At 42.8% G+C, this 26,327-nt stretch overlaps 1 protein-coding gene across 2 annotated transcripts in view; it reads left to right on the top strand.

The window, feature by feature from the left end:
• ELN (elastin) overlaps nucleotides 1-26,327 on the top strand; it is a 92,422-nt gene that overhangs the window by 43,665 nt on the left and 22,430 nt on the right. The window contains exons 4-16 of one of the 2 annotated variants that reach the window (XM_083376457.1): nucleotides 2,005-2,037; nucleotides 3,981-4,052; nucleotides 5,561-5,734; nucleotides 8,064-8,099; nucleotides 11,478-11,525; nucleotides 12,013-12,084; nucleotides 13,010-13,042; nucleotides 13,222-13,296; nucleotides 13,734-13,778; nucleotides 15,158-15,220; nucleotides 15,769-15,813; nucleotides 16,428-16,526; nucleotides 17,583-17,648. In XM_083376457.1, the coding sequence (XP_083232583.1) occupies nucleotides 2,005-2,037; nucleotides 3,981-4,052; nucleotides 5,561-5,734; nucleotides 8,064-8,099; nucleotides 11,478-11,525; nucleotides 12,013-12,084; nucleotides 13,010-13,042; nucleotides 13,222-13,296; nucleotides 13,734-13,778; nucleotides 15,158-15,220; nucleotides 15,769-15,813; nucleotides 16,428-16,526; nucleotides 17,583-17,648 (861 nt within the window). The remainder of the gene's footprint in view (nucleotides 1-2,004; nucleotides 2,038-3,980; nucleotides 4,053-5,560; nucleotides 5,735-8,063; nucleotides 8,100-11,477; nucleotides 11,526-12,012; nucleotides 12,085-13,009; nucleotides 13,043-13,221; nucleotides 13,297-13,733; nucleotides 13,779-15,157; nucleotides 15,221-15,768; nucleotides 15,814-16,427; nucleotides 16,527-17,582; nucleotides 17,649-26,327) is intronic. The other variant, XM_083376458.1, reaches the window with a different exon arrangement.

Below are 26,327 nucleotides of genomic sequence, written 5' to 3'. Positions count from 1 at the left end.
TCTACTTCTATTTACAACCAATTTGACCTTAATCTACTTGGTAGATAGAGAGGCAAAGTAGTTAATAAGTGAACCAACAGCAAAGTTAAAATGTCAAAGCACTTTGTTAATAATCTATATTCTATTTTACTTCTATAAAGCCTCAAACAGGTTCTTATTTACAGTAAGTTACACAGTGCCTGCTCATTTCTGTATCTCTCAACTGCCCCACTCTGATAGTCAACAAGAGAAACTCCTGGGTTTATTTTTTCCTCCAAGAGAATACGGTACTGAAAAGCCATGTGGGTACAGAAGTGGGAAATCCAGTTCTAACATTTTGCTTGTAAAAGTCATAAAACAAATTCCTCCTTTCTTCCCTGGATCTCCCACTGTCCTTTCAACATCAATCAGTTGCATTTGAGTTGTTTTGAGAACGATCTCAGAGAAGTGGAGGCAATTAGAGCTCCCAGACCTGTCACTTGACCTAAAATTATTTTATTTCCTCCGAACATGGGAACGGGGATGCCCAACCTTCCGGGAAACACCAGGATCTCCCAGGCGGGGAGCCGGGCTGCGCCAAGAGGTGGGGCTGCGGGGCAGGAGGGGGTCTTGGGGGAAGGATCTGAAGGGGATCAGAGAGCCGTTCGTGGAAGCCGCAACCCAGGAGGAGGAGAAGCGAAGGCGCAGCGCTTCCCACGGAGCAGAAAAACTCGCGAGGAAAGGCGGAGACTCGGAAGGGGAGGGGGCGCAACTGGGGGAAACCCACCTGGCTCTCCCAGGAATCCCTCCTCCCCTTCCCGCCCCTCCTATTCCCTCCCCCTCTCGCGGCGTCCTTGCCCACCTGGCGCCCCTCCCCCGCCACAGGAATCCCTCCTCCCCTTCCCCCCCGGGGATTCCCCCCTCCTGATTGCCCTCCCCCTCTTGGAGCCTCCTTACCCACCTGGCGCCCCTCCCCCCCCAGGGGAACCTCCGCAGCCCTGGCGTAAGAGGCGTCGAGAGACCAGGAAGGGGAGATGGAGGGGCAGGAAGCTGGATTCCCAGCCCCCCTTTCTCCTCTCTAGGTGCAAAAACTCTGCGCTTAACTCCTCCGCTGAAGTGCTGCGGGGAGGGGGCGACTGGGGCGCCGCCGAGCAATGCTAAAGTGCTCCAAGCGGGAACAGCAAAGGACCGTCACCCTTCATGCAAAGCCCCAAGACCAAAAACTAGGATCCAGATTGAAAAGGAAAGTTGCGTGTGCCAATCTGCATCTCTTAATGCAAATTAGGAATTCGTCGCTGAGCGCGCCCCCCCCAGATGTTGCGCCCGGTGCGGCCGGCCCCCCCTGCACCCCCCACGCTACGCCACTGGCAGAGGGTTGGACTTGAAGACCTCCAATGTCCTTTCCAACTCTGATGATGTTCTAAGACCTACTGCCAAGGGAGCTGCCAGTTGGGAACTGTGTTTAGTGCAGCTGCCCTCTTGAGATTTTGTTGAGAGTATGTGACAATATCAATCTTGTAAAAGCCTTACAGATTAAGTTGATATTCTCCCCATTGGAAAAAAAATAATTCCCAGGGAAGGCTCTATTCTCTCTGGCAACCAAAGTAATTGGCCAATTGGAGCCTTGCAGGGCTGTCAGATGGATGTGAATGCAAGTCAGTCCTGCTTACCTAACACCAAACCAGGAACAATGTCTGCTTGCCTATTTATTTTGCATGCACCTAGTCATCAGAATTAGTCCTTGGGTTTTTCTCTGCACAACTCTGGTTCATCATAGGGAACTAGGCAGTTTGCAAACCTGAGCTAAGTCCTATTATGCAGTACTGTATTCATTCCATTGTTTTATGAATGCAGAAACTGTTGCCTCCCTATTCCCCCTTCACCATATAGCCAATCTGCTGGGGGGAAACCCCTTAAATTATATTCTTCCTTCTAAACTGACATTACAAAATGAAAATCTATCTAATTAACTCACAAGAAATGTCACATTTCTGGGTACACAATTTATCTGGAAAAATTGCTTCTCTTTTTGATGTTCTTTCATAGGAACTGGCATTGGAGGTGGACCTGGAGGAGCAGGTGAGTCATTGTCTCAACTAACTAGGCTTCACCTCAAGGCAGAAGGTTGCTCAGCCTGCATCAAACCAGGTGGCATCTAGGTCAACTGTAGCTGAACTCAAACAGCTAAGCAGAAATCAACAGGGCTGTAGATTAAATCAGGAAGTTGAAAACCTATTCTAAAAAAAGGCAAAAACAAATTGATTTTATTGTGTTGCAAGAAAAGACACAGATATGAATTCTACCGGAGTCAAACCACTATGAAAGAGATTTTTATCTATCTTCACCTACCACAATCTGTAAGTGTATTGTGATTACAACTTCCAGAATTTCCAGCTTCTGTAGATTCCAGTAGGGTTCTTCTCCTTCAACAGCCGGCGTCTATCAAAAGAACAATATTGTGGGGAATTAATTTATTTTGTGTAAAATTCTATTGATATACCACAAACTGCATATAATATACTGTATATAGTATATTGTTTATATGTACATATGCATTATATTGTATTATATTACCTACAGTTCCCATAACCTTTAACTAGATGAAATGGTACATCACAGGACAAAGTGTTTTTAACCAAAGTACCTCAAATAACTAACTTACAGAAAGTGCCCAGGACCTGGGACCCATGACTGCCATGGAATTGAAATTTGGGCAAATTTTACAAAACATGACATAAAAATGATAAAACATTTTATAATACGAAACATCATAAAACATCTTTTGTGCTCAGCTGCTGATGTTTGACTAAACTATACAGTTCAACATGGGCTATTTTCAAAGCAAATACATCTTTGAATATCGCCCTGAATTTTTAAGAATTTTTCAACTACATTAGAAGCTCTGCCATTACTGAAGGCATAGAGGAATCTGGTAAGGAAATATCTTTGAAACGATGACCCAACTGGTCACAGAATGTCTAGTATTATATATAATGTATATATATGGTACCCGCACTTCAAAATTACCCTTTTGAGGGCTGTATTATCATTACATGAGGTAGTTTTAATGCAGAGCAGATGAAAACTCCTTTACAGGTAGTTCTCAGCTTATGACTAGTTGCTTAACAACTGTTTAAAATTATAGTGTGCCTGGAACATGTGCTTTATAGCCTATAAAGTACTTCTCGCTGTTGTAAAATGTGCCATCATCACCCTTAACAACGCACTCACCTTTACAACCAGTTGCAGCACTGACCTGTGGTCATGTGACAGGCTATTTTCAGCATTTTTTTGTAGCTTCTGGCATTTTATTGCTGGATTCCGGGAAAATTTTATGTTACTTCTGAGAAGACCATTGAGGATTTGTCTCTCCCTGTCATATTGTATTAGTTGTGTGAATTGTTCACAATAGGGCACAAAGAAGATACTGCATACAGGTAGTCCTCAACTTATAACAGTTCATTCAGTGACCAAAGTTACAACGACAATAAAAATGTAACATAACCATTTTTCACAGTTACAACCTTTGCAGCATCCCCATGATTATGTGACCAAATTTCAGACACTTGGCAACTGGTTCATATTTATGACCGTTGCTGTGTCCCAGGTCATGTGATCCCCTTTTTCAAACTTTTGACAAGCAAAGTCAACGGAGTCCCTTAAGTGGGTTATTAACTTATCCACTGCAATAATTCACTTAACAACTAGGGCAAGAAAGGTCGTAAAATGAGACAAAACTCACTTAACAAATGAGTCACTTAATAACAGAAATTTTGGGCTCAATTGTGGTCGTAAATCGAGGACTGCCTGTACTCAAGTCTGTGTTTGTGTATTTTGTCAAGACACAGTGCAATTATTTTGGGTTTAACTTGTGATAGGAATTTAGCCATTGTGGGTTTATTCAGTAAGCTCCAGTTAAATAATGCATAGCTTATATAGCATTGCAACTCAACTGTGGCTTCCCATTTAACAAATGACACCCAATTGTTTCCATCAGAAATGAATGGTGCATTTTTTTACAGGTGGCCTATATCCAGGAGGTATCTATCCTGCTGGATCTGTAGCTGCAGCCTATAAAGCCGCCGCTAAAGCCGGTGAGTCAAAGTTGCTGTTACCAGTTGACCTCATGTACAGTATTCTGATTCTATTCCATCTTGCCATTTGGATAAAAATCATGGATGAAGTGAAGGTCTATTCAACTCCTCTTTGCCTTTACTGGCTTTCTTGGTACTTGATGCCAAGTCCTATATCACTCTCTCGTTCTTATAAGGTCATCCCTTTACTTGCTTTTTGCCCATCTTGGCTTATAGATGGTAAGTAACTCTTAGTGATTCCTGATATAATTAATCCTCAATTTATGAACAGTCACTTAGCAACTGGTTGAAGTTGTGACAGACCCCCCCCCAGAAGGTACTTTCGATCTGGTTCCAAACTCCCCCCTCGTCACATAAATACATTTTGGGTGCTTGGCAACTGGCCTCTGCTTATGGCCACTTGCCAAATCCTGCGGTCACATGACCAGGATTATGACAATTTTGCCAAAAAACAGAGTATATTTGCAGTTTTCAGCAAAAATGCCCCATAGTAAATAATGGGTTTGCTTAACAATTGTGGCATTTGCTTAGCGACTGCTACAAAAGTGATTGGCTCCATTCATGTGATGACCCACTTTATGACTGTCATGAGCTGTACTGGGCAAGCTCCATTATGGTCATAAGTGAAGGACTATCTCTATGGAAGTCATTGCATTGTGTTTCCTGCCCTTAGAGGAGACTTCCTATGATTGGTCTCCATGAATGGTGTCTCTTCTTCTTCCTCTTCTTCTTCCTCTTCCTCTTCCTCTTCTTCTCCTCCTCCTCCTTCCTCCTCTTCCTCTTCCTTCTCCTCCTCCTCTTATTCTTGTTTTTAATAAATTATTTTATTAAAGATGATAATTTATAATAAAAAACTAATACAAAAAAATAGAAGATGCAGTAAAGGTAAATCTAGAAAGAGAAATAAAAAGGAAAGAAAAATTACCATACAATTAAAAGAAAAAATATATAAAGAACTGACTAACATGTATAAACAATTTTAATAACTTATCACCTTCTCTTAAAATACAACAAATGATCTCTTCTTCCCATATCCCATTTCTTATCTATAAACAAATCCATTAAAACCTCATCATTTCAATCCTGATGCCAGCAAAATTCCATTAAAGGTCCACATACAGCATATCTATTTTAGCCTTGATCAAATAAACCAACTTTATATTCCTCCCTTTTACTTCTAACGATCTTGATGTCCTTCAAATAATGCCCTACAACTTGATTTTTCATTTTTTTCTTTGTCCCTTCTCACATAACTCTTCTTTGTCTTTGTGTGAGTGGGCAAACAGTGAGAAGAGTGCTCCTGCAGGAGCAGCAAATTCTATTTTCTGTCATCCAAAATACATTTTTTATTTTATTTATATTTATATTTTATTGATTTATAGTTCCTATTTCTAAACTATATCACCCCTCTTAGATATAAGAAGTCTAGATATAAGGGAATCATCCATTTCATCCCAACACCAAACTAGTCCTCAAACCTCAATAGGTATGTGTTTTATCATCTTCAGGACTTGGTGGTGGTGCAGGTGGATTACTTGGAGGTGGCATAGGCAGACTACCTGGAGGCGGCGTAGGTGGACTACCTGGTGGTGGCGTAGGTGGACTACCTGGTGGTGGAATAGGCGGTCTACCTGGAGGCGGCATCGGTGGACTACCTGGAGGTGGTGTGGGCGGATTACCTGGTAGGTCTATTAACATGGAGTAATTATATTATCAACCTTTCTGTAGCCAAAAATCTTAGCTCTGAATAAGAACTGTTCTTCAGTAAATCCAAGGTCAACTTCTTCTAGTTACATGTTTCAAACTAGGAGAAAGTTGGAGGGACTCTCGATTTTGCTTATCAGGTTAGAGAAGCAGTTTATGGTGTGGTGGAAACAATGAAACAAAAATTCTCCATTCCCCCGCATACCTGTCTTGGTCATGGGCAAGGAGAGCAAGTGGTATTGTGTGCATCATCTACTTGCATTATTCGGGGTCATTGTGCAATGACATTGTGGCATTTGTGGTGGTTTCCAACAGATGCCTCTATAAACCTAGTCACTGAATTTCCCATTTTTTTATTTTGTGCTGATGTGGGGAAAATGACCATTTAAATAAAGGACCTTTCCACAATATAACAATACATTAAGTTATAGGCTAACCAAAAGGTCTGGCTTCACAAAACACACTAAATAGCAAAGAACTTATGAAAGTAGATGCTATCTAAGCTGCCATTAGGACTTAAAATGACTTGTTAAGCATGTTATTTGAAGCTAGCTTTTATATGTAAATAATCACGATAACCCAGAAAAGCCATCTATCTCCAATTACTTCTTCTTTTAAAAGAAGTACTGTAATTGGAGATGGGCGGCTTTTCTGTGGTATCAATTGGATTGATGTTAAGTGCTGACTCCTTTGAAACTTCTCATCTGCCAATGGGGTGAATAGACAGAAGACATATGGCATATTAGCATCACCAGTGTGATGTTAATATGCCATTTTTAGAGTGCTTTTTTTTAAAAACAAAAAGTATTTCAGAAATCTAATAATCAGTGATTACAGATGAGGCCATCATGATGCCAATCTTCATATCATGTTCCTGAATTCTTCCCATCCATCTCAGCCTATCAACCTTACATTTGTTCAGCTGGGAATAGAATGCATTCCTGATGCCTTGGTTGTATTTATATAACATGTTTTGCATTGTTTTGAATTCACAGAACACTTGGCATCATAAACAAGCTAAATTCACACAACCGACAGTATGATTTGCAAATGCCAAACTGATTATTGAGCGAAAGGAAGTGGCTTAAGCATACTCTGACGAGGGGAGAATCACTTTTAAACTTTTGAGACATGAAACCCAATCCAACCGTAAATGTTTCCCCTTGAATGAAGAGTAATAAGATGACAGCGATATCCTATTACTGTAGTTGGTATATATGCTGAGCTGTCCACAAAGTTCTCTCATAACACTGATTGGAGCAGTTGCTCATTTAAACTCCACAAAGAGACAGGCATCCGCTACAGACTTTAAGGACCAAAATAAAAATAAAAATTGAAAAGTGATTTGCTATGTCATGGTGCAGAGTCTGACCTTTCAAACTTTTGGCTTAACCTTGGATGTAAATGCATGTCGCAAGGATTGCAATTTTCATCTCTTGTTCCTCCCTGTCTGGCAGATGACCAAGCACAAAGTTGTTTAATAGGTTTATGCAAACTGCAATTATTTTTTATTGTAAACTCATCTTAGGAGTTTAATAATAAAAGAACAATAGCATTGGGGAGCCATTCTTCATTGGAACTGGTTGGTGGATTAACCGAGAAGCATATTAATTTTGCCCTTTTTGCTTTGTATTTAGTTTTGTATTTAATGTTTTAATATTTATGATTTAACTGTAAGCATCAAAGGTCACTTTTCAGAATGACATGGGCAGTATCTAAATTTAATAAAGAAATAAAATGAAATAAAATTGCCCATTGAAATCATGGCCTGTTAAATTCTGCTCTCTAGCCCACCATGTTTTAATTTGTTTGGTCCAAAATAAATTAGTCCTTTCTATCTAACTCTTTCCCCCGGACTGCAAGGCGATCAAACCGGTCAGTCCTAGAGGAGATTAACCCTGACTGCTCTTTAGAAGGCCAGATCCTGAATTTGAAACTCAAATACTTTGGCAACCTAATGAGAAGGAAGGACTCACTGGAGAAGAGCCTAATGCTGGGAAAGGTTGAGGGCAAGAGAACATGGGGACGACAGAGAATGAGGTGGCTGGATGGAGTTAGTTGCAAAGGGTCGGACATGACTTTGCAACTAGCAACAACAACAATCTAACTCTTGAAATACATTTGCTGATTTTGACTTGCACAATCTCACAAAGATTGCATGATCCAACAGAAAGCACCTTTACACTACTGCTTAACAATACATCCTTTTTGAATCTGTTTTTTGGACCAGAGCAAAAAAAATGGACAAATATTTATGCTGGACTAAGGCTTTTGCACTACATCAACTGGTCTGTTTTGCTCCCACAGGTGCTGGTACTGGAGCCAAACCTGGGAAAATCCCTGGTAGGTCACCAGTTGCTCCAAGAAACTTCAGCTCAAATAAGGATGAGTGTTCAGAATTTTAATTACACATTAATTAGCTGGGAGACTAAGTGGGCTATGAAAACCGAAGGCATAGCTTAGGTTCATCTTTTCCTCTCTGACTTATAGGATTAGGTGGATAATCACTGTGATTATCCACCTAGACAAACAACATTTTTTCTTTCATTTAAAACATTACTTCCACCCCATGTCCATGAGGGAAGCTAATGGTCATTTCCAACAGACAGAAGAAACTCACATCGTTATGAAAATAACAGAATAGTGCTTTGGTGTAAAACGATACCATTAAGGATATCTTGATTTATCCTTCTTTTTTTTTTACATGTGAGGTTTTTTGGGCAGAATCTTTTTCCCCCATCAAAAATAGTAAAAAGAGGTCAAAAGGACAAATTCTAAATAGAACAGCAATCAACAATCAACAATCTTCAGTGGATCAGAAACAATCCTCTTGAATAGTATGAACTGACTGGTACTTGGTTAAAAGGTGGTCTCACTCAGTTTTGTGGCCCTTGTTGCTAAGTAGCTGGCTTCCTACTACTATATATTTAACCTGAATTTAACCATTTTCTAGGGTTTGCATAATATACTGAGCTATAAACTAGCTAAATAGACTGGGTCATCTCAAACATATCAAGGCACAGTAAAATTACTCAGTCATGAACTGACTTGATTAAGGGTTTAAGTTTAAGTTTAAGTTTATTAAATTTTTATACCACCCTTCTCCCGAAGGACTCAGGGCGGTGAACAGGGCATATAATAAAAATACAAAAGTACAAAAGTTAAAAAAGAATTAAATTATTGCCCAAAATAAAACAGTAAGAATATACAAATATTAAAACCCTAAGTTAACTCCCCATCAGGCCAGGCCAGCTTGTTCGAATAAATGGGTCTTTAACCTGCGCCGGAAGGAGCGGAGATCCGGTGCCATCCGGAGCTCAACCGGCAGTTGATTCCACAGAGCCGGGGCGCCCACAGAGAAGGCCCTCCCCCTGGGGGCCACCAGCCGGCATTCTCTGACCGGAGGCACCCTGAGGAGGCCCTCTCTGTGGGCACGCACAGGGCGGAGGGGAGTCGACGCCGGCAGCAGGTGGTCCCCAAGGTATTCCGGACTCATGCCAAGGGTATTGTGCAATTTAAGCGTCTGCCCAATCTAATAAGTCTGAGTGGTTTGGGTTTTATTTATTTTATTTATTATTTTATTTTATTATATTTGTATACCGCCCTTCTCTCAAAGGACTCGGGGCGGTGAACAGGGCAATACATGTTAAAAAACAAGAATACAAAAGTTAAAAAAGATTAAACAAGATGCCCCAAAACTATAACAATAAGTTAAAATACATAAAAACAATAAAACCCAAACCCATCACCCATCAGGCCAGGCCGGCTTGTTCGAACAGGTAGGTCTTTAGATCGCACTGGAAGGAGCGAAGGTCAGGCGCCATCTGGAGCTCAACCGGAAGATGGTTCCATAAATCCGGCGCACCCACAGAGAACACCCTCCCCCTGGGGGCCACCAGTCGACATTATTTGACCGGTGGCACCCTGAGGAGGCCCTCTCTGTGGGAGCGCACTGGGCGGAGTGAAGTTGATGCCGGCCGCAGGTGCTCCCTGAGGTATTCCGGACCCATGCCATGTAGGGCTTTGTAGGTCATTACCAGCACCTTGAATCTCACCCGGAAGACAACTGGGAGCCAATGCAGCTCACGGAGCAGGGGTGTAACATGGGAGTATCGGGAAACTCCCAACACAACTCTCGCGGCTGCATTCTGTACCACTTGGAGCCTCCAAGTGGTCCTCAAGGGCAGCCCCATGTAGAGAGCGTTGCAGTAGTCCAAACGAGAGGTCACGAGCGCGTGAGTGACTGTACGCAAGGCATCCCGGTCTAGATAGGGCCGCAACTGGAGCACCAGGCGAACCTGGGCGAAGGCCCCCCTAGTCACATTTTAGGGCCTCTGGCTCTGGTATTTTTCTATTTTTACTTCTGCATGGGGTTGCACTACTCCAAACGGAACTGCAATGCAATCTGGAGTTCTCTTGGATCTCCTGCTTGAAGAGCAGATAACAACCTTGGCAAGGAAAGGTTTTGTACAACTTTATTTGTATGCCACTTGTTGCTTTCCTGGGCCAGGAGGCACTGCTCAAAATCACTTTCACAGTTATCTCCCAATTGAATTACCACAATACAAATGTTTCAGAATGCAGCAACGTGAACTGTTAGGAGCACATTTCGGTATATTCATGCTACACCTCTACTCCACAACCTGTATTGACTCCCAGTGTTTGGATCAATTCAAGGTGCTTATTGTCACCTATAGATGACTTCAAGACATGGAAACAGGTTACTGTATTTGCACAGCTATCTTCCCCAATGTTTCTACCCATCCCATTTGATCCAAGAGGAAACAGTTTGGGTTCCCTCAATTAAAGAATGTCAGCTAATGGGACCCATTCTATTGCAATGCTGACCTTAGGGAAAGTGCTGAAGACCTGGAGGTGCTCCAGGACATGGAGGGCAAGGCAGGTAGATGAGATGTTATTGGGTGTAATTGGGCTTGGTCTCAGTGATCATCAGATGTTTTTACATCTTTTTTACTGTTATTGTTCATCTAGATATTCAAGTTGATTAAATGCATAAATAAATTTAACATCAGCCTTCATTGATTTGATGCTCTCCAGATGTGTTTACATTTTGCAGAATTCCTAAGTAGCACAAACACTGAGAATTCTGGAAATTGAAGCCCCTGCACAAAAATTGTCATAAATGGTCTTGACCTGCTATCTTAGAGAGAAAGAGAGGAACTAGCTAATGGATAATTTAAAGAGAAAATGCCTATTAAGACTGCTTTAGGACTTGCTTGGAAGGTTTATAATTCTGTACAACAGATAAACAAAAATGAAAGTGTTCAAGAAAGAAAGCTAAAATCAATTTAGCAAGTGTTTTTGACTTAGTAGAAACTAGTTGACCTAATGACTTTGACTCTCACCTAGTTAAAATTCTTGCCCAGAACTTTTTAACTCATAAAGCCTCTTAGCATTACTGAAGAAGTTTGCTACGTTCTTCTGGGATGTTATTTCAGCTTCCCAAGGCAACGTTCCAAATTAGCAGGTGGTTCTTGATCCAAGTAAAGTATTAACCAAACCAAGGCTGATCCTACTTAGCTTCTAAGATCAGTTTTGTGCTGCCACCTGCTGAGACCATTAAAATGGTCTCAGCAGATGGAGACTCCAAGAAGGAGTCAGAGAATTCTTCTAGCTAAGGCATTTGAACTAAATATAATGCCCCAGTGGGAGAAGGTCATGGAAGGAAGAATGGTACCAACTTTTTTCTATGTTTGACAGGTGTTGGAATTCCAGGAGTCTTCCCAGGAGGTGTACTTCCTGGCACAGGTGAGTTTGGCCTGTGTAAGGGCCATTCCCTCCCTTCTTTCAGCAACACGATGTTGAATGCATAGGTGCAAATTTAGCACATTTCAACAAACCAAAGAATAATGATGGAATGTTTGCAATTTACTATGTGAGACAAGGAGCCTCAAATTTCCTGACAGTTAGAACAATTAATCAGTGGAACCACTTGCCACCAGAAGGTGTGGGTGCTCCAACACTGGAGGTTTTTAAGAAGCAATTGGACTACCATTTGTCTGTTGGACTAGAACAGCGTTTCCCAACCTTAGGAACTTGAAGATGCGTGGACTTCAACTCCCAGAATTCCCCAGCCAGCTATGCTATGCTGGCTGGGGAATTCTGGGAGTTGAAGTCCACGCATCTTCAAGTTCCTAAGGTTGGGAAACGCTGGACTAGAAGACCTCCAAGGTCCCTTCCAACTCTGTTACTTTGTTAAATAAAACCGTAAAGCTGCTGTTTCTGTAAATCTCAGGATTCCGCTATCCTGGTGTAGGAGTCTTGCCAGGAGTGCCAACTGGAACAGGTGTCAAACAGAAAGTCCCAGGTAAGTGGCATTTCTACTCCAAACGTTATTGTTTATAACAAGGTTTTGTTAGGATCTTATAATTCAGTGATTCTCAAACATTTTGGTCTCAGGACCCCTTTATGGTCTTAAAATTGATTGAGGACTCCGAAGAGTTTTGGTTTATGTGGACTGTATCTCTTGATATTTACTGTATTAGAAAATAAAACAGAAGAGTTGTAAAATATTTATTCCTTTGACTTGACACAGGGTTCCCTAGACCACTCTTTAAGAACTGCCCTTCTAATTCATACTGTGATTTACTTAGCTCTGTCTCTGTGTGTGCATAGATGTGTGTGCCTCAATGTATGTGCATGTGCATAGATGCACTTGTAAGAGCGCAACATAATATCTGCAAACACCTGATTTCTGAAAAGACCAAAACCAATCACATTACAGGTGAACCTTATTTAATGACCATGCCAATGAGTGTTCAAGCTTATGAGAGTGCTGAATGAGTAGCAGTTATGACCAATCATTGGCTGCAGCATCCCCACGTCACGTGACTGTGTACTGTACACCCAGCTTGCAGTTATGATGTTGCAACACCCCTTGGTCATCTGATCACCATTTGCAACCTTCTTTGATGACCCCCCCCCTAGCAAAATCCGTAAGGAAGCTGACAGGAGGTCTCAAGTGGTAACCACACAATGTCCTTGCTTAATGATCATAGTGACAGAAATTCCTTCCCAATTGCCATCGTTAACCAATGACTACAGTACCTGTATACAGTATGTAGAATGAATAGAAAAATATCATATATCTTAAAATCCTTTATAACTCAGATACGTTTTGAAATATCCTACACTCTACCTACAGTACTGGGGGTTTTCCCCCTCCTTTTCTTTTGGCATATTCATACTGCTATGTCCAATTTCTAACATGCTTTCCCCTTCTCCTCTTTCAGGAGCTGGAACAGGAGCCTTTGCTGGAATCCCTGGTAGGTTGTATTTTTTTTTAAAAAAATAGGGCTGCACCACATATATACCCTGGTTCTGTGGTAGCTGAGGAAGAGACCAATCTATTCTGGTTCCTGGCTACAAAGTGCAGGAGGAAAATGTATTAGGTCATTGTTAGTTTGTGACCTTTCTCCTGTCAGCCCTCTTCTTCATGTTACAGGACTTGGAGGAATTGGAGGTGGACAGCAACCAGGCCTACCTCTGGGTTATCCCATCAAGGCACCAAAACTCCCAGGTGATTCTTAATCCAGAATTTAGCAAATTGCTTTACACATCTCTGAAACATTTGTCCAAATAATCTATATATATTGACTACATTAGAAGGTGATCTCTCTCTCTCTCTCTTTCTCTCTCTCTCTCTCTCTTTACATAACATTGCAAGCCCAAAATAAAGTCTCTTGTGTGAAACAGTTGTGGCTTGTAAATTATAGGTTTGGCCTAATATAATGAGCAACTCTAAAATGTACAAACTTCAACTTCTAGAATTCCTCAGCCAGCCATGACTGACTGTGGCATTCTGAGAGTTGAAGTCCACAATTTTTGAGTTGCAAGGTTGAGAAACACTCCTAGCAGCCCACAAGACTGTATTCTATCCTAATTGGAGCAATAGTCTGTCTCAGTAAGGGACCAGCTTCCTGTATGCATGTTCTGATCAAATGGTTCTCTTTCCAGGTAGTTACTATGGTAAGCCTTATGGTGCTGGCAAGCCGACTTTCGGTGAGTCCTCTTGACATTCTTCCATTCTAAATCCTTTACTCAGAGGTTGTGCAGCAAGCAATGTCTGGGGCTTGATAGAAATGGGCACTGCTTGAGACCTTAAATCAACTAAATTATCAACTGGATTCCACATTGCACAACTCTGTCTTGTATACCAGTTGTGCTCTTTCCTAGATCAGGAGGCCTTGCTCATAGTCATTCACACTTTGGTCACTTCCAGTTTGGATTACTGATGCATGCTCTAAATGGGGCTACTCATGAAGTCCACCCAAAAGTTACGAAGGGTCCAAAATGCAGCAATGCATACTGTATTGAGTTGTCCCCAGTTCCACTCATATTACACCCCTGTTGCAGAAGCTGTGTTGGCTCCCAGTTTTTTTTAGGGTGCAGTCTAAGGTGCTGGTTATTACTTTTAAAGCCCTACATGGTGTGGGACCAGGTTATTTGCCTCTCTGAAGATATGTGTCCATCCCACTAGAGTTGATGCATTGGGCACACTTCAGTTTTCTTCCCTTAAACATTGCCATCTTATGGGACCTAGGAACTGTGCCTTTTCCTTGCAGCCTCTGCCTTAAGAACTGATGGGCCCCCTAGAGAGCATTAAAACCTGATTCTTCCCTCAGGAAGAGGCTTTGGAATAGGGTGAGGTCAAGATGGGACAATAATGTGGGTGCATCAGAGCAGTTTTTCTGTGTCTGCTTTTGTTTCCGTTAATTTGTTACTGTTTTATATATTGTTTTGTCAGTTGTAAGCCACCCAGATCTGTTTTTAAAACGGGCAGCTATATAACTGTTTTGAATAAGGAATTAATAATGGACCAGGTAAGCCATCCATTTAAAAGGAAGCTTGGCATCAGGCTTCATAGTAAGCCTAAGAATGTGAGCAAGTTTTCCTTACCAATTTATGTCATTTGGTTTGAATCTAGTTCTAGGTCTCATGGCTTTGATTGGAATTGTGGTTTTGGATAGGAGGCAGAAATGAAAATTATCTACAAATCTTCTGAGCCTGCTGCCCACAGAATGACAAGCATAAGAGTGGAATGAAATTAGATCTAGTTCCGTAATTAGATGCAGAACAGCCTTTCCCCCATCCTGTACCTTCCAGCTGCCTTGGGATTATGGTTGTAGAGGTCTAATACATTTGGAAAGGACCGGGTTGGGGAAGGCATACAAATATTAGGAACTAAGAGATCTCTGTCTCTCTAAGACAACAGGGATGAGTTGAAGGAGACATAATCCCACTTTTCAATATGTGGGAGGTGTTTTTATCAAGAAGAGCCCCAGTGTCTTCTTTTCCCTCCAATTTTCTTTATATTTTGTATTAGACAAAAATATTAATACCTATTTTCAAGAAGATCTGCCTTCTCTCTGTGGTTTTAGGTGGGGGAGCTGGTGCATATGCTGGAGGAATTGGAGGGAAACCTGGCTATCCAACGGGTACAGGTAAATGTCTTTGTGTGTTTGGCTAAAGGTCAGACAAGAGTGTTAGCGAAGCCCTGTCTTATTGTCTTACAGCTCAGGGCAAATATGGCATTGTGACATAGTCAGAGAATGCCAGGGGTGTGAGGAGCCTGTGGCGCTCCAGATTTTGCTGATTGATGGTGTTTGGCAATGTATCTGTAAAGGAATTTAGAGATGACCTTGGAAGGTATGAAAGAATATTTAAGGATGGACATGGTGAAGCAATCACAGAGTCAAGAGATTGAAGCCAGCAGAAGAAAAAAATAAAACTCAGATGACTCTGTCTTGATTTTGTTCATCAGAATATAGGACAGAGAGGAACTGAGGGGTCCTGGGTGTTCTCTAAGCTCGATTGTTTTCTTGTAGATGTTTCATTACCAAACTGGTAAGGCATCAATACTAGTAGGAAGTGGGGCTTTCTCTCATTTTATACCCTAGTGACAGGGCACCAGACAGGGCAAGCCACTAGAATAAAAAATGAAAGCAAACCCCCACAAAAATGTCTGAGGTTCGTCTGCTTTCTTCTGCAGGTGTAGGAGCTCAGGCTGCCGCTGCTAAGGCAGCCGCAAAATATGGTAAGTAACGAACCAAAAAGAACCACCAGCATTTCTGCAGTACGTACTCAAAATTCACCCTGCAGGATTTCCAGGGTGAATAAATATTTAATGTTTTAGAACCTATGCAGCCTCTGTGGTCCCTAGGGCTCCTAATCATAACTGTTAAATTACAACTTAAAAAAACGTGGCTAAATCTCAAATATCTGTGGATTATCACGTGAAACCTCATGAGACTTTAGCCATTTTTAAATTATCTTTTTATTTGTTATTCTTGTTTGTTCATACTTTCTTGAACCTACAACGTCATACAAGAGTATCCACTGCCTAAACAAGTCACTGAACCTCCATCACCTAAAGAATATTTGCTCTAATTTTTAAAATTTTTGGAACAAAGTGCCTTAATAGTACTTTCTTGGCTATAAAAAAGGAGATGTTCCTTCTATAGAATTCAATCCTGCAGAGAACCTCTCTTTTCAGACCTTGAGATCCACAGTAACTCGAGGTTGGGAGACATGGAGGTCAAATGTCTTAGATGGATTATGCCGGGATAAGAAATATTTGCCCTCCATTCTGCTGGGAGTCAAAGTACTAGGAACTTTGGCCAATATGCATCCCTCCTTTTCTCTCACAAGGTGCTGGACTTCTGCCTGGAGCAGGCACCATCCCTGGAATTGGGACCCTTGGTGGAGGAGGGTTGTTGCCTGGTGCTGGTGGTGTTCCAGGAGGAATAGGTAATTTCCTATATATTGGAAAGATATATCAAATATATCTTGCTGGATGACTGCCTGAGAATAAGGACAGTTCATTATGGGCTACCATGATATCAATAAAACTACGATGAATAACATTAAGATCTATATTGCCCAAATTCTGCCCCTACCTACTGGAGGCCTAGTCACTCCCAGATATTATAAGTCAGCTATGAAGAAGATGGCCATGTCCAACTTTCATTATCCTTGGCACCTTGGCTAGGGCTGATGCATGTCCAGCAAAATTGGAGGCCCATTGCTTCTCTCTCCCTCACCTAAAAAAGTAGAGTGCATCTGAAATGATCCAGAACTAGCTGGTCATGAGGAGTCATCCTCACTTTGCCTTGAAGTTCCATCACAGAAGTGGATAAGCCCAGCCATATTTGGAAGTCAGAGCTCAGCAGAAAGACCCTGGACTCATAAACCTTGTGGAGGTTGAAGCATTCTGTGAGTGCACGTGGGCATTCCTGAGACCCACATTGATGTGATCAATGATTAGTGAAGCAGGTATTATAACTAAAACATAATGGAGATGTATATACAGGAAGTACAATAGGGATAGGCCAAGCCTAGTCCCTAGCTAGCTACATCCTACTAGGAAGGAAGTCCAAGATAATGTCTGTGTATGTGTCCCTGAGAGAAAAGCTAGATGGAAATGACTGCAGATTAACAAAGAGGAGGTGACACATTAACAAAGAGGGGGACACATTAAACATTAACTCTCCCTCTATATCCTATGCCCCTTATGGTCAGTAGGGTATGGAGCGCTGAAGAGCCTATGCCATTGGATTTGGAGGTCCAACAAGACTTTAGGCACCTCTGTTTTAGATGGCTATGGGAATATATGCAGGTGTAAGGCTCATTTAGCCCAACTAAATGTGCTCTCCACAACCATGCTACCTCCGCCATCACAGCCATGACTTTCTGAAATCCACCCCTCCATGATCCAGATAGAGTAGGAACATCTTTTCTTGTTGACATCAGCACCCCAAAGGTAGTAAGAAAAGTATCCTTCTCTCACCTTTTTCTTTCCTTCAGGTGCCGGTGGACCAGCAGTAGCAGCAGCCGTAGCTGCCAAAGTAGCTGCTAAAGCAGCAGCTTACGGTGAGTTGGTTCATCTTCTTTAGATGAGCTTGAAGTAGAATTGAAGCTGGAACTGAAGCTGAAGTAAATTTAGGAGGATAAAGAATGTACAGACTAAATTAAATAAGGCACCAAGAATCTTCTGTGGAATAACTTAGAATTGGCAGAGAAAAAGGAAATTCTCTTGCTTTGAGCTTAATTTTGACTTCACTGACACATCCATGTTGTTTTCTTGGAAACAGGATGAAAATGGTATATCATTTATCTTCCAGTGACATTTTTTTTTCTTTCTTCTTTTTCTTTATTTATTTTTCACATTTCTGAGCAGCCCGTCTCCCTCAAAGAGAGACTTTTTACTTCCTAGTGCAATCTTCAACTTCGGGATTTCCTGGTGATGGGTCATCTAAGTTCTTATCAGGCCCAACCCTATTTGAGATCTGCTGAGGTCAACCAAATGTTGCCATCTGCTTTAACAAAAACTGGCAGAAAGGTGCGGTTTGGAGAGAGGAAATATGGGGAGATGCCTGATTCTTCTCCACTTGTTGCTGCTCCTTTGGGGTCTTTTCACCTGATGCTTTGTGAATTGACTGTAACAATCATGCCTCCATGCATGGAGGAACTAGGCACAGGAAGAAGGAATCCATCCTCCGCCTTCAGCCCTTTCTTCTGTCCTCAAAAATGTACCTCTCTTCTCTTTTTTTAGCTACTGGACAAACCATGTTAACTCTTCCAGACTTTCTACCTAGACCAGGGGTAGGCAACCTCGACTTTTTTATGACTCATGGACTTCAACTCCCAGAATTCCTGACAATTTTTATTCTTGTCTTTGTGGGACCAGGATGCTAAGCTTGATGGTTGCTTCTTGTGTTCTTCAAAAAAAAAAGAATCTGAGATATGGAGGAAGGTCACATGGATAGCTTCAAATAAAGAAGTGTAGGATCAAACAGGATGGATTTTGAGCACCTCCTCTTTAGGTACTAAATACTGCATCTTTCCTAGGTGCACCTGATCTGCTCTCCAGAGAGCTTTAGGAATTGTAGAATACTGCTTTCTACCACTTTTTCCTGGACTGTTTCAGCCTGTCATCTGTTTTTTATTGAAGAAGTGAGTTGGCAATGGGGAGTCAAGCAGTTGAAGGGATTTAAGGAAACCACAGCACCGTCTGGTTTCACCAAGCAAGATAGTGAGACTGTGCGCTATTTTCCAGTCCCTGAAGTTCTGCCCAAATGTCTATCCTGCATTAAAATCAAGGGGCAGGAGCATCAGTTCTGATGTGTTTTTCCTTTGGTGCGCCTCATCGGTGGCTTTTGGGCTCAAAGTAAAATCCAGAAACAAATGTGTAACATGGGCTCTGAGCTATCTTGAAATCCAACACTTCAGCCCAGAAAGCCTTCCTTCTCTTCCCTGTTTTTACTGCCTCTGCAGTTGCCATTTTTACAAAGGATGAATTATCTAGGTTTGTTTAGATGTACAAGCTGGATGTTCCAGGCACAGTGATGTTCTATCTTCCCTATTCTTTTTTTAACTATATATAAATTTTTTATTAAATGTTGAACAGAATAAAACAATATTTCATTTTGAAAGATAGAAAAGCAATCAATAAATGGAAAGGGTGCAAAGAAAAGAGTGGACCCGTACCAATCGGGTTTCAGGCCCGGGTACAGCACGGAGACGGCATTGGTCGCTCTGGTGAATGATCTCTGGAGGGCTCGGGATAGGGGATATTCCTCTGTCCTAGTCCTATTAGACCTCTCGGCGGCTTTCGATACCATCGACCATGGTATCTTGCTGCGGCGTCTCAGGGGATTGGGAGTGGGAGGCACAGTTCTTCAGTGGTTCTCCTCCTATCTCCTGGGACGCTCGCAGTCGGTGTTGGCAGGGGGGCAGAGATCGGCCCCTAGGTCTCTCGTTTGTGGTGTTCCTCAGGGGTCGGTTCTCTCGCCTCTCCTGTTCAACATCTATATGAAACCGCTGGGTGAGATCATTCATGGTTTTGCAGTTGGGTATCATCAATACGCCGATGATACCCAACTTTTCATTTCGACCCCAAACCACCCCAGTGATGCCCTCGCTGTGATGTCCCGTTGCCTGGAGGCGGTTCGGGTCTGGATGGGGAGGAACAGACTTCAACTCAACCCTGACAAGACTGAGTGGCTGTACATTCCGGCATCCCGGGACATCCAAAATGTTCCATCGCTGTCTATGGGGGGGTGAGCTCTTACCCTCCGTGGATAGGGCTCGCAACTTGGGAGTCCTCCTAGATTCACAGCTTACCTTGGAAGATCATATAGTGGCCGTGACTAGGGGGGCTTTCGCCCAGGTTCGCCTGGTGCGCCAGTTGCGGCCCTATCTGGACCGGGATGCCCTGTGTATGGTCACTCATGCGCTCGTGACCTCTCGCCTTGACTACTGTAATTCTCTCTACATAGGGCTTCCCTTGAAGACCACTTGGAGGCTCCAACTGGTACAGAATGCGGCCGCGAGAGTTGTCTTGGGAGTTTCCCGGTACTCCCATGTTACACCTTTGCTCCGCGAGCTGCATTGGCTACCAGTTGTCTTCCGGGTGAGGTTCAAGGTCCTGGTCATGATCTTTAAGTCCTTACATGGCATGGGTCCGGGTTACCTTGAGGACCACCTGCTGCCGGCGTCAACTTCCCTCCGCCCAGTGCGTGCCCACAGAGAGGGCCTCCTCAGGGTGCCTCCGGTCAGGGAATGTCGACTGGTGGCCCCCAGGGGGAGGGCCTTCTCTGTGGGTGCTCCGGCATTATGGAACCAACTGCCGGTTGAGCTCCGGATGGCATCAGACCTCCGATCCTTCCGCCGTGGGTTGAAGACCCACTTATTTGAATTAGCTGGTCTGGCCTGATGGGGGAATATGGGTTTTTAATTGGTTTTTTAGTATTTTATTATTGTTGCATTTTAATTGGGCACTGGTTTAATTTCCTTTTAACTTTTGTATCGTTATTTATATATGCCCTGTGAACCGCCCTGAGTCCCTTGGGAGAAGGGCGGTATAGAAATTTAAATAATAATAATAAATAATAATAAAGAAGTGGCTTCTAATTCTAGTTTTTAAGTTAGGTTACTAGCTTACAATATAACTTCCTTCTTTCTATAGTCTACCCTTTGGGAAAATATAAGATAATATAACCTTTATTGTCTTTTTTTTTACTGTGGGCAGAACGGCACACATCAAAAATGAAATTTAGTTGCCCGCTCTCAAAATAGAATACATACATGACACATACCTAACAATACTATATACATATATGTATAGACCCACACCCCTACATATACATAACAAATACATATTAAATACTGTCCATCTTGAATATATAACGGAAGGAAGTGAAAGAATATGGGCTTTAGTTACATAGTGGGAGAAAGAAGAAAGATTTTAAGTGAGAGGGTTGTTGCTACATAGGTCCTGCTGCCTAGTTATGATAGCAGCTTGATTTCTCCATTGGATTTTGAGACATCATTTTCATTTTTACAAGAAAGGCAGAAACATAATTTCCAATGGAAGAATAAAATAGTGCTCATCTTTTGTTCCATTATCTTACACACAGCTTGACTGCATTTATTAATGTTTATCATTTTTTTTTACACATGAACTGAGCAGTGTCGGAAAGAATGGGAAAGACTTTTTTGAAACCATTCAATGTATTAGTCAGTGGTAGTTGCGGTGAAAGTCTGGATTTTTCCATTGATTTCTATGGGCAGTCTTTATTTCTCCTCAGAAGTGGAGGTGAGGCGTGGGTGGAATTCAAATGTGTTGAAAGCAGAGTCACCTTGAGCATCACTCTTTCCTTTTCCATGTCTATGATTCAGCCCGTCAGAGCCATCCAGGAAAGAGGCTGCCATCTAGTGGATCATTCTGGCTACAACATGCATGTCATTCCATGCAAGGTTTTGAACTTCCTAGACCTAGAATATACAGAGTTGAAAGGGTCTTGGAGGCCTTCTAGAGCCAGTCCAACCCCCTGCTCAAGCAGGAAACCCTATACAATTCCAGACAAGTGGCTTTCCAGACTCTTTTTAAAAGCCTCCAGTGATGGAGCACCCATAACCTCTGAAGGCAAGCCATTCAGGCAAATAAGGCAAATAAATAAATAAAATAAATAAATAAATTCCACTAGTTAATTGTTCTCAATGTTAGGAAATTTCTCCTTGGTTCTAGGTAGCTTCTCTTCTTGATTAGTTTCCATCTGTTGTTTCTTATCCTGCCTTTTGGTGCTTTGGAAAATAGATTGACACACACACCCCTCTTCTTTGTGGCAGCTCCTCCTAGTAAAATAGAAGAAAATAGAAGAATAGGCTTGTGGTGGTCACAGGGTAGCTTGAGGGTACAATGATCTACCACGATTCGTGTGTCAAGAACTATTGAGATAACAGGTAGAAAGAGCATCATGGGGTGGTGTAGTGGTTAGAATGCAGTATTGCAGGCTGATTCTACTGACTGCCAGGGGTTCGATCCTCACCGGCTCAAGGTTGATGACTCAGCCTTCCATCCTTCCGAGGTGGGTAAAATGAGGACTCAGATTGTTGGGGGCAATATGCTGACTCTGTAAACCACTTAAAGAGGGCTGTAAAGCACTGTGAAGTGGTATATGAGTCCAAATACTTTTGCTATTGCTATCTTTTCCAACCAACAAATTGTATTAAAAACCGTAAGCTTTTAATAATCAGTAACTTCCCATTTTGACAGACCTTCTCTGAAGCAAGAGGTTTTCATCTCTGTACCTATGGGGATTCAGCAGCAGCACTAAATATTCAGGAAATATTATGTTTATTTTATGATTACATCCTCACCATCCCTGAATTAAGTAGTCGCAAAAGCTGAAATCACAGCTTATGCAGCAGTAAATAAAATAATTATTAAATTAATAGGATTCTATTTATAACAAGAGGAGTTCTACCTAGGCAGCAGCACCTAGTGGCTCTTGAAGTCAGAAACTGAAGCAGGCTGTGGTTGGCACTGACATGGGAAATCCCAGGACTGTGGTTAGACTGTGAAGTTAAAAAAAAAAGTTTTCCTGTATGACGACAAAGATAGTGACCACTTCCGGATAACTGCCAAGAAAATTTAACTATGACATTATTAAAAGTCAAGCTCAGCTAAAAGCATACTTTCTCTCTCATAATATATTATTATAATTACTATTACAATAATTATAGCATTGCAGATGGATGGTTCTGTGGTATAGGACTTAAACAGTTTGCATGAACTGTAAAGTTGCTATTCTCCAGAAAAACAAGTCACAGTTTCAAATTCTTCTTGGCAGCATCCTTGTCATGGATAGTGATGATAATAACCTCTCTAGTTAGAAGCACCAAACAGCACCTTTTAACCCTTTTCTGGACACAAACAACTTAGTTACAGTAGTTCATGTTTATTTATTTATTTATTTATTGATGGGATTTATATCCCGCCCTATCTCCCGAAGGACTCAGGGCGGCTAACAACAAAACATATAATAAGTACAGAAATCAAGATAAAAATAAAATTGAAATCATCTGTGCAATAAATTAAAATTAAAGAAATTAAAAATAAATTAAAAATTCTAAATATAAATTAATTACAATACTTGTCAGTCCAGGTCAGCCTGGTGGAACAGGTGTGTTTTGAGGCCGCGGCGAAAGGATTGGAGGTTTTGGGCCCTCCGAAGCTCAGGGGGGAGCTGATTCCATAGGGTTGGTGCTCCCACAGAGAAGGCCCTCCCCCTGGGGGTCGCCAGCCGACATTGCCTAGCTGATGGTACCCTGAGGAGGCCTTCTCTGTGTGAGCGTACTGGACAATGGGAATTTGTTCCCGGCAGCAGATGGTCCTGCAGGTATCCCGGACCTAAGCCATGTAGGGCTTTAAAGGTAAGTACCAGCACCTTAAATCTCACCCGGAGGGCAACTGGTAGCCAATGTAGCTCACGCAGGAGGGGTGTAATATGGGAGTATCGGGGTGCTCCCATCACAACCCGTGCAGCTGCATTCTGCACCAGCTGAAGCCTCCGGGTGGTCTTCAAGGGCAGTAATCAATACGGGAGGTGACGAGTGCATGGGTGACTGTACGTAGGGCATCTCGGTCCAAAAAGGGGCGCAATTGGTATATAAGACGAATCTGTGCAAATGCCCCTCTAGCCACGACTCCAATATGATCTTCAAAACTGAGTCGTGAGTCTAGGAGGACGCCCAGCTTGCGTGCTCTATCAATGGGAGGTAACATCTCTCCTCCTATAGTCAGAGATGGAACCTCTTGGACTAAACGAGATGACGGTATGTACAGCCACTCAGTCTTGGCCGGGTTGAGTCGAAGCCTGTTTTCTCCCATCCAAATATGTACTGCTTCCAGGCAACGGGACATCACATCGAGGGCATCACTGGGTTGGTTCGGGGTGGAGATGAATAGCTGGGTATCATCAGCATATTGATGATATTTCACCCCGAAGCTACGGATGATCTCTCCCAGCGGCTTCATATAGATGTTGAACAGGAGGGGCGAGAGCACCGAACCCTGAGGCACTCCACAATTAAGAGGCCTAGGGCTTGACCTCTGCCCTCCTGCTAACACCGTCTGCGAACGGTCCGAGAGGTAGGAGGAGAACCACCGCAGAACGGTGCCTCCCACTCCCAGCCCCTCAAGACGACGCAGTAAGATACCATGGTCGATGGTATCAAAAGCCGCTGATAGATCTAATAGGACCAGGACAGAGGAATAACCCCTGTCTCGGGCCCGCCAGAGATCATTCACCAGTGCGACCAATGCCGTCTCCGTGCTGTGCCCGGGTCTGAAACCCGATTGGTGCAGATCTAGATATTCAGCTTCCTCCAGGTTCAAAGGGAGCTGTCGTGCCACCACGCTCTCAACGACCTTCGCAAGGAAGCGAAGGTTGGAGACAGGACGGAAGTTGTTTAGAACAGCTGGGTCCAGTGCCGGTTTCTTGAGGAGGGGCCTTACCACCGCCTCTTTCAAGGCGGCAGGGAAGTACCCTTCACTCAGTGAGGCATTGATAACTGCTAGGAGCCAGCCTCGTGTAACCTCCCGGGATGCATAGACAAGCCAGGAGGGACACGGGTCCAACAAACATGTGGCGGCACTTAGTTTCCCCATGATCTTGTCCACTTCATCTGGAGTCACAGGATCGAACTCTTCCCAAATGTACTCGGCCAACTTCATCGTTTTCCTCTCGTTAGATACTGCCCAGTCAGAGTCCAGACCAGCCCGAATCTGAGCAATTTTGTCCACCAGATATTTACTAAATTCCTCAGCCCGTCCATGTAGGGGGTCCTCTCCCGTCTCTTGACTTAAAAGGGAGCGGACCACTCTAAATAGGGCGGCCGGGCGGCTATCTGCGGACGCAATGAGGGTGGTGAAGTAGGCGCGCTTTGCCACCCTCATTGCCACAAGATAAGATCTAGAAAAGGATCTTAACTGTGTTCGGTCAGACTCAGACCGACTGGTTCTCCAAATGCTCTCTAGGCCCCTTCTCTGGCGTTTCATCTCCCACAGGTCCTTGGAGAACCAAGAGGCGAGTCGGTACTTGCGCCGGGTCAGAGGCCGCAAAGGGACAACGTGGTCGAGAGCCTCCGAAGCAGCCTGTTGCCAGGCAACTAAGGACTCGACCGGGTTGTGGGAGAGGGAGGTGGGAATCGGTCCAAGCGCCATCTGGAATTTATCTGGGTCCATCAGGCGCCTGGGGCGGAACCACCTGGTCGGTTCCGCCTCCTGACAGCGGGGGGTGACGTGACGGAGGCCCAACCGCAGGAGGTAATGGTCTGTCCATGAAAGGGGTTGTGATGTTGGATTCTGGTGTCCTCATACGTTTAAATTACTATAATGCAATCTTTGGAAGACCTGAAGGACCAGGTTAGGGACAGATTCACCTGGAGAAAATCTGGCCAGAGTTGACATTGATTTAATGGCACATAAGCAAAATAATGCACAGGGTGGGGGGGAGAGAGAGACATAATTCCTACAATAGGATGTCCCTGTTAGATTCTTAGTTCCTCCCTTGGAGCTCCTTTAAATGGCTGCTGTAAGAAAAGTTTTGATGTCATTTTGTTCTTTCCCATACTTCAAAATTAAATATTATTATAAACTTAGTTATGGTTAGTACTGGTATTTTTATTACTGACTGTACAATGCATTAAATGTGTAACATTGGGAAGTACCATATAGTTTTATTAAATGCAATATACTACAAATTACTATACTGGAGATACTCCTTGACTTACAACCATTTGAAATTACAGTGCTATTGAAAAAAGTGACTTACTATTGGTCATCACACTTACAACATTGCAGCATCCCCAGGGCCATGTGATCAAAATCTGAGAGCTTGACAACTGGCAACCATTTACACTGGTTGCAGCATCCAAGGGATATGTGATCATCATTTCTGACTTTCCCAGGGGCCTCCCACAAGCAAAGTCCACTGCGTAAACCAGATCTGCTTGATGACACACAATTCACTGAACAACTGCAGTGATTCACATAACAACCATGGCAAAAGTCGTAAAATTGGGCAGCGTGACTCATTTAACAACTGCCTTGCTTAGCAGTGGAAATTTTAGTCCCAGTTGTGTTTATAAGTGAAGGACTATCTGTAAAACTCTTTTTCCTTTTTGCTTAGCCTTTGTTAACTTGATGCAGTCCAACTATGCTGGAGTATAATTCCTATTAACCCAGCTAATAGTCAGCATGTC

The sequence above is a fragment of the Vipera ursinii genome (assembly GCF_947247035.1).
Source record: "Vipera ursinii genome assembly, chromosome: 1".
Taxonomy (NCBI): domain Eukaryota; kingdom Metazoa; phylum Chordata; class Lepidosauria; order Squamata; family Viperidae; genus Vipera; species Vipera ursinii.
The sequence above is the reverse complement of the archived record's forward strand: the minus strand, read 5'-3'. Positions and strand labels throughout refer to the sequence as shown.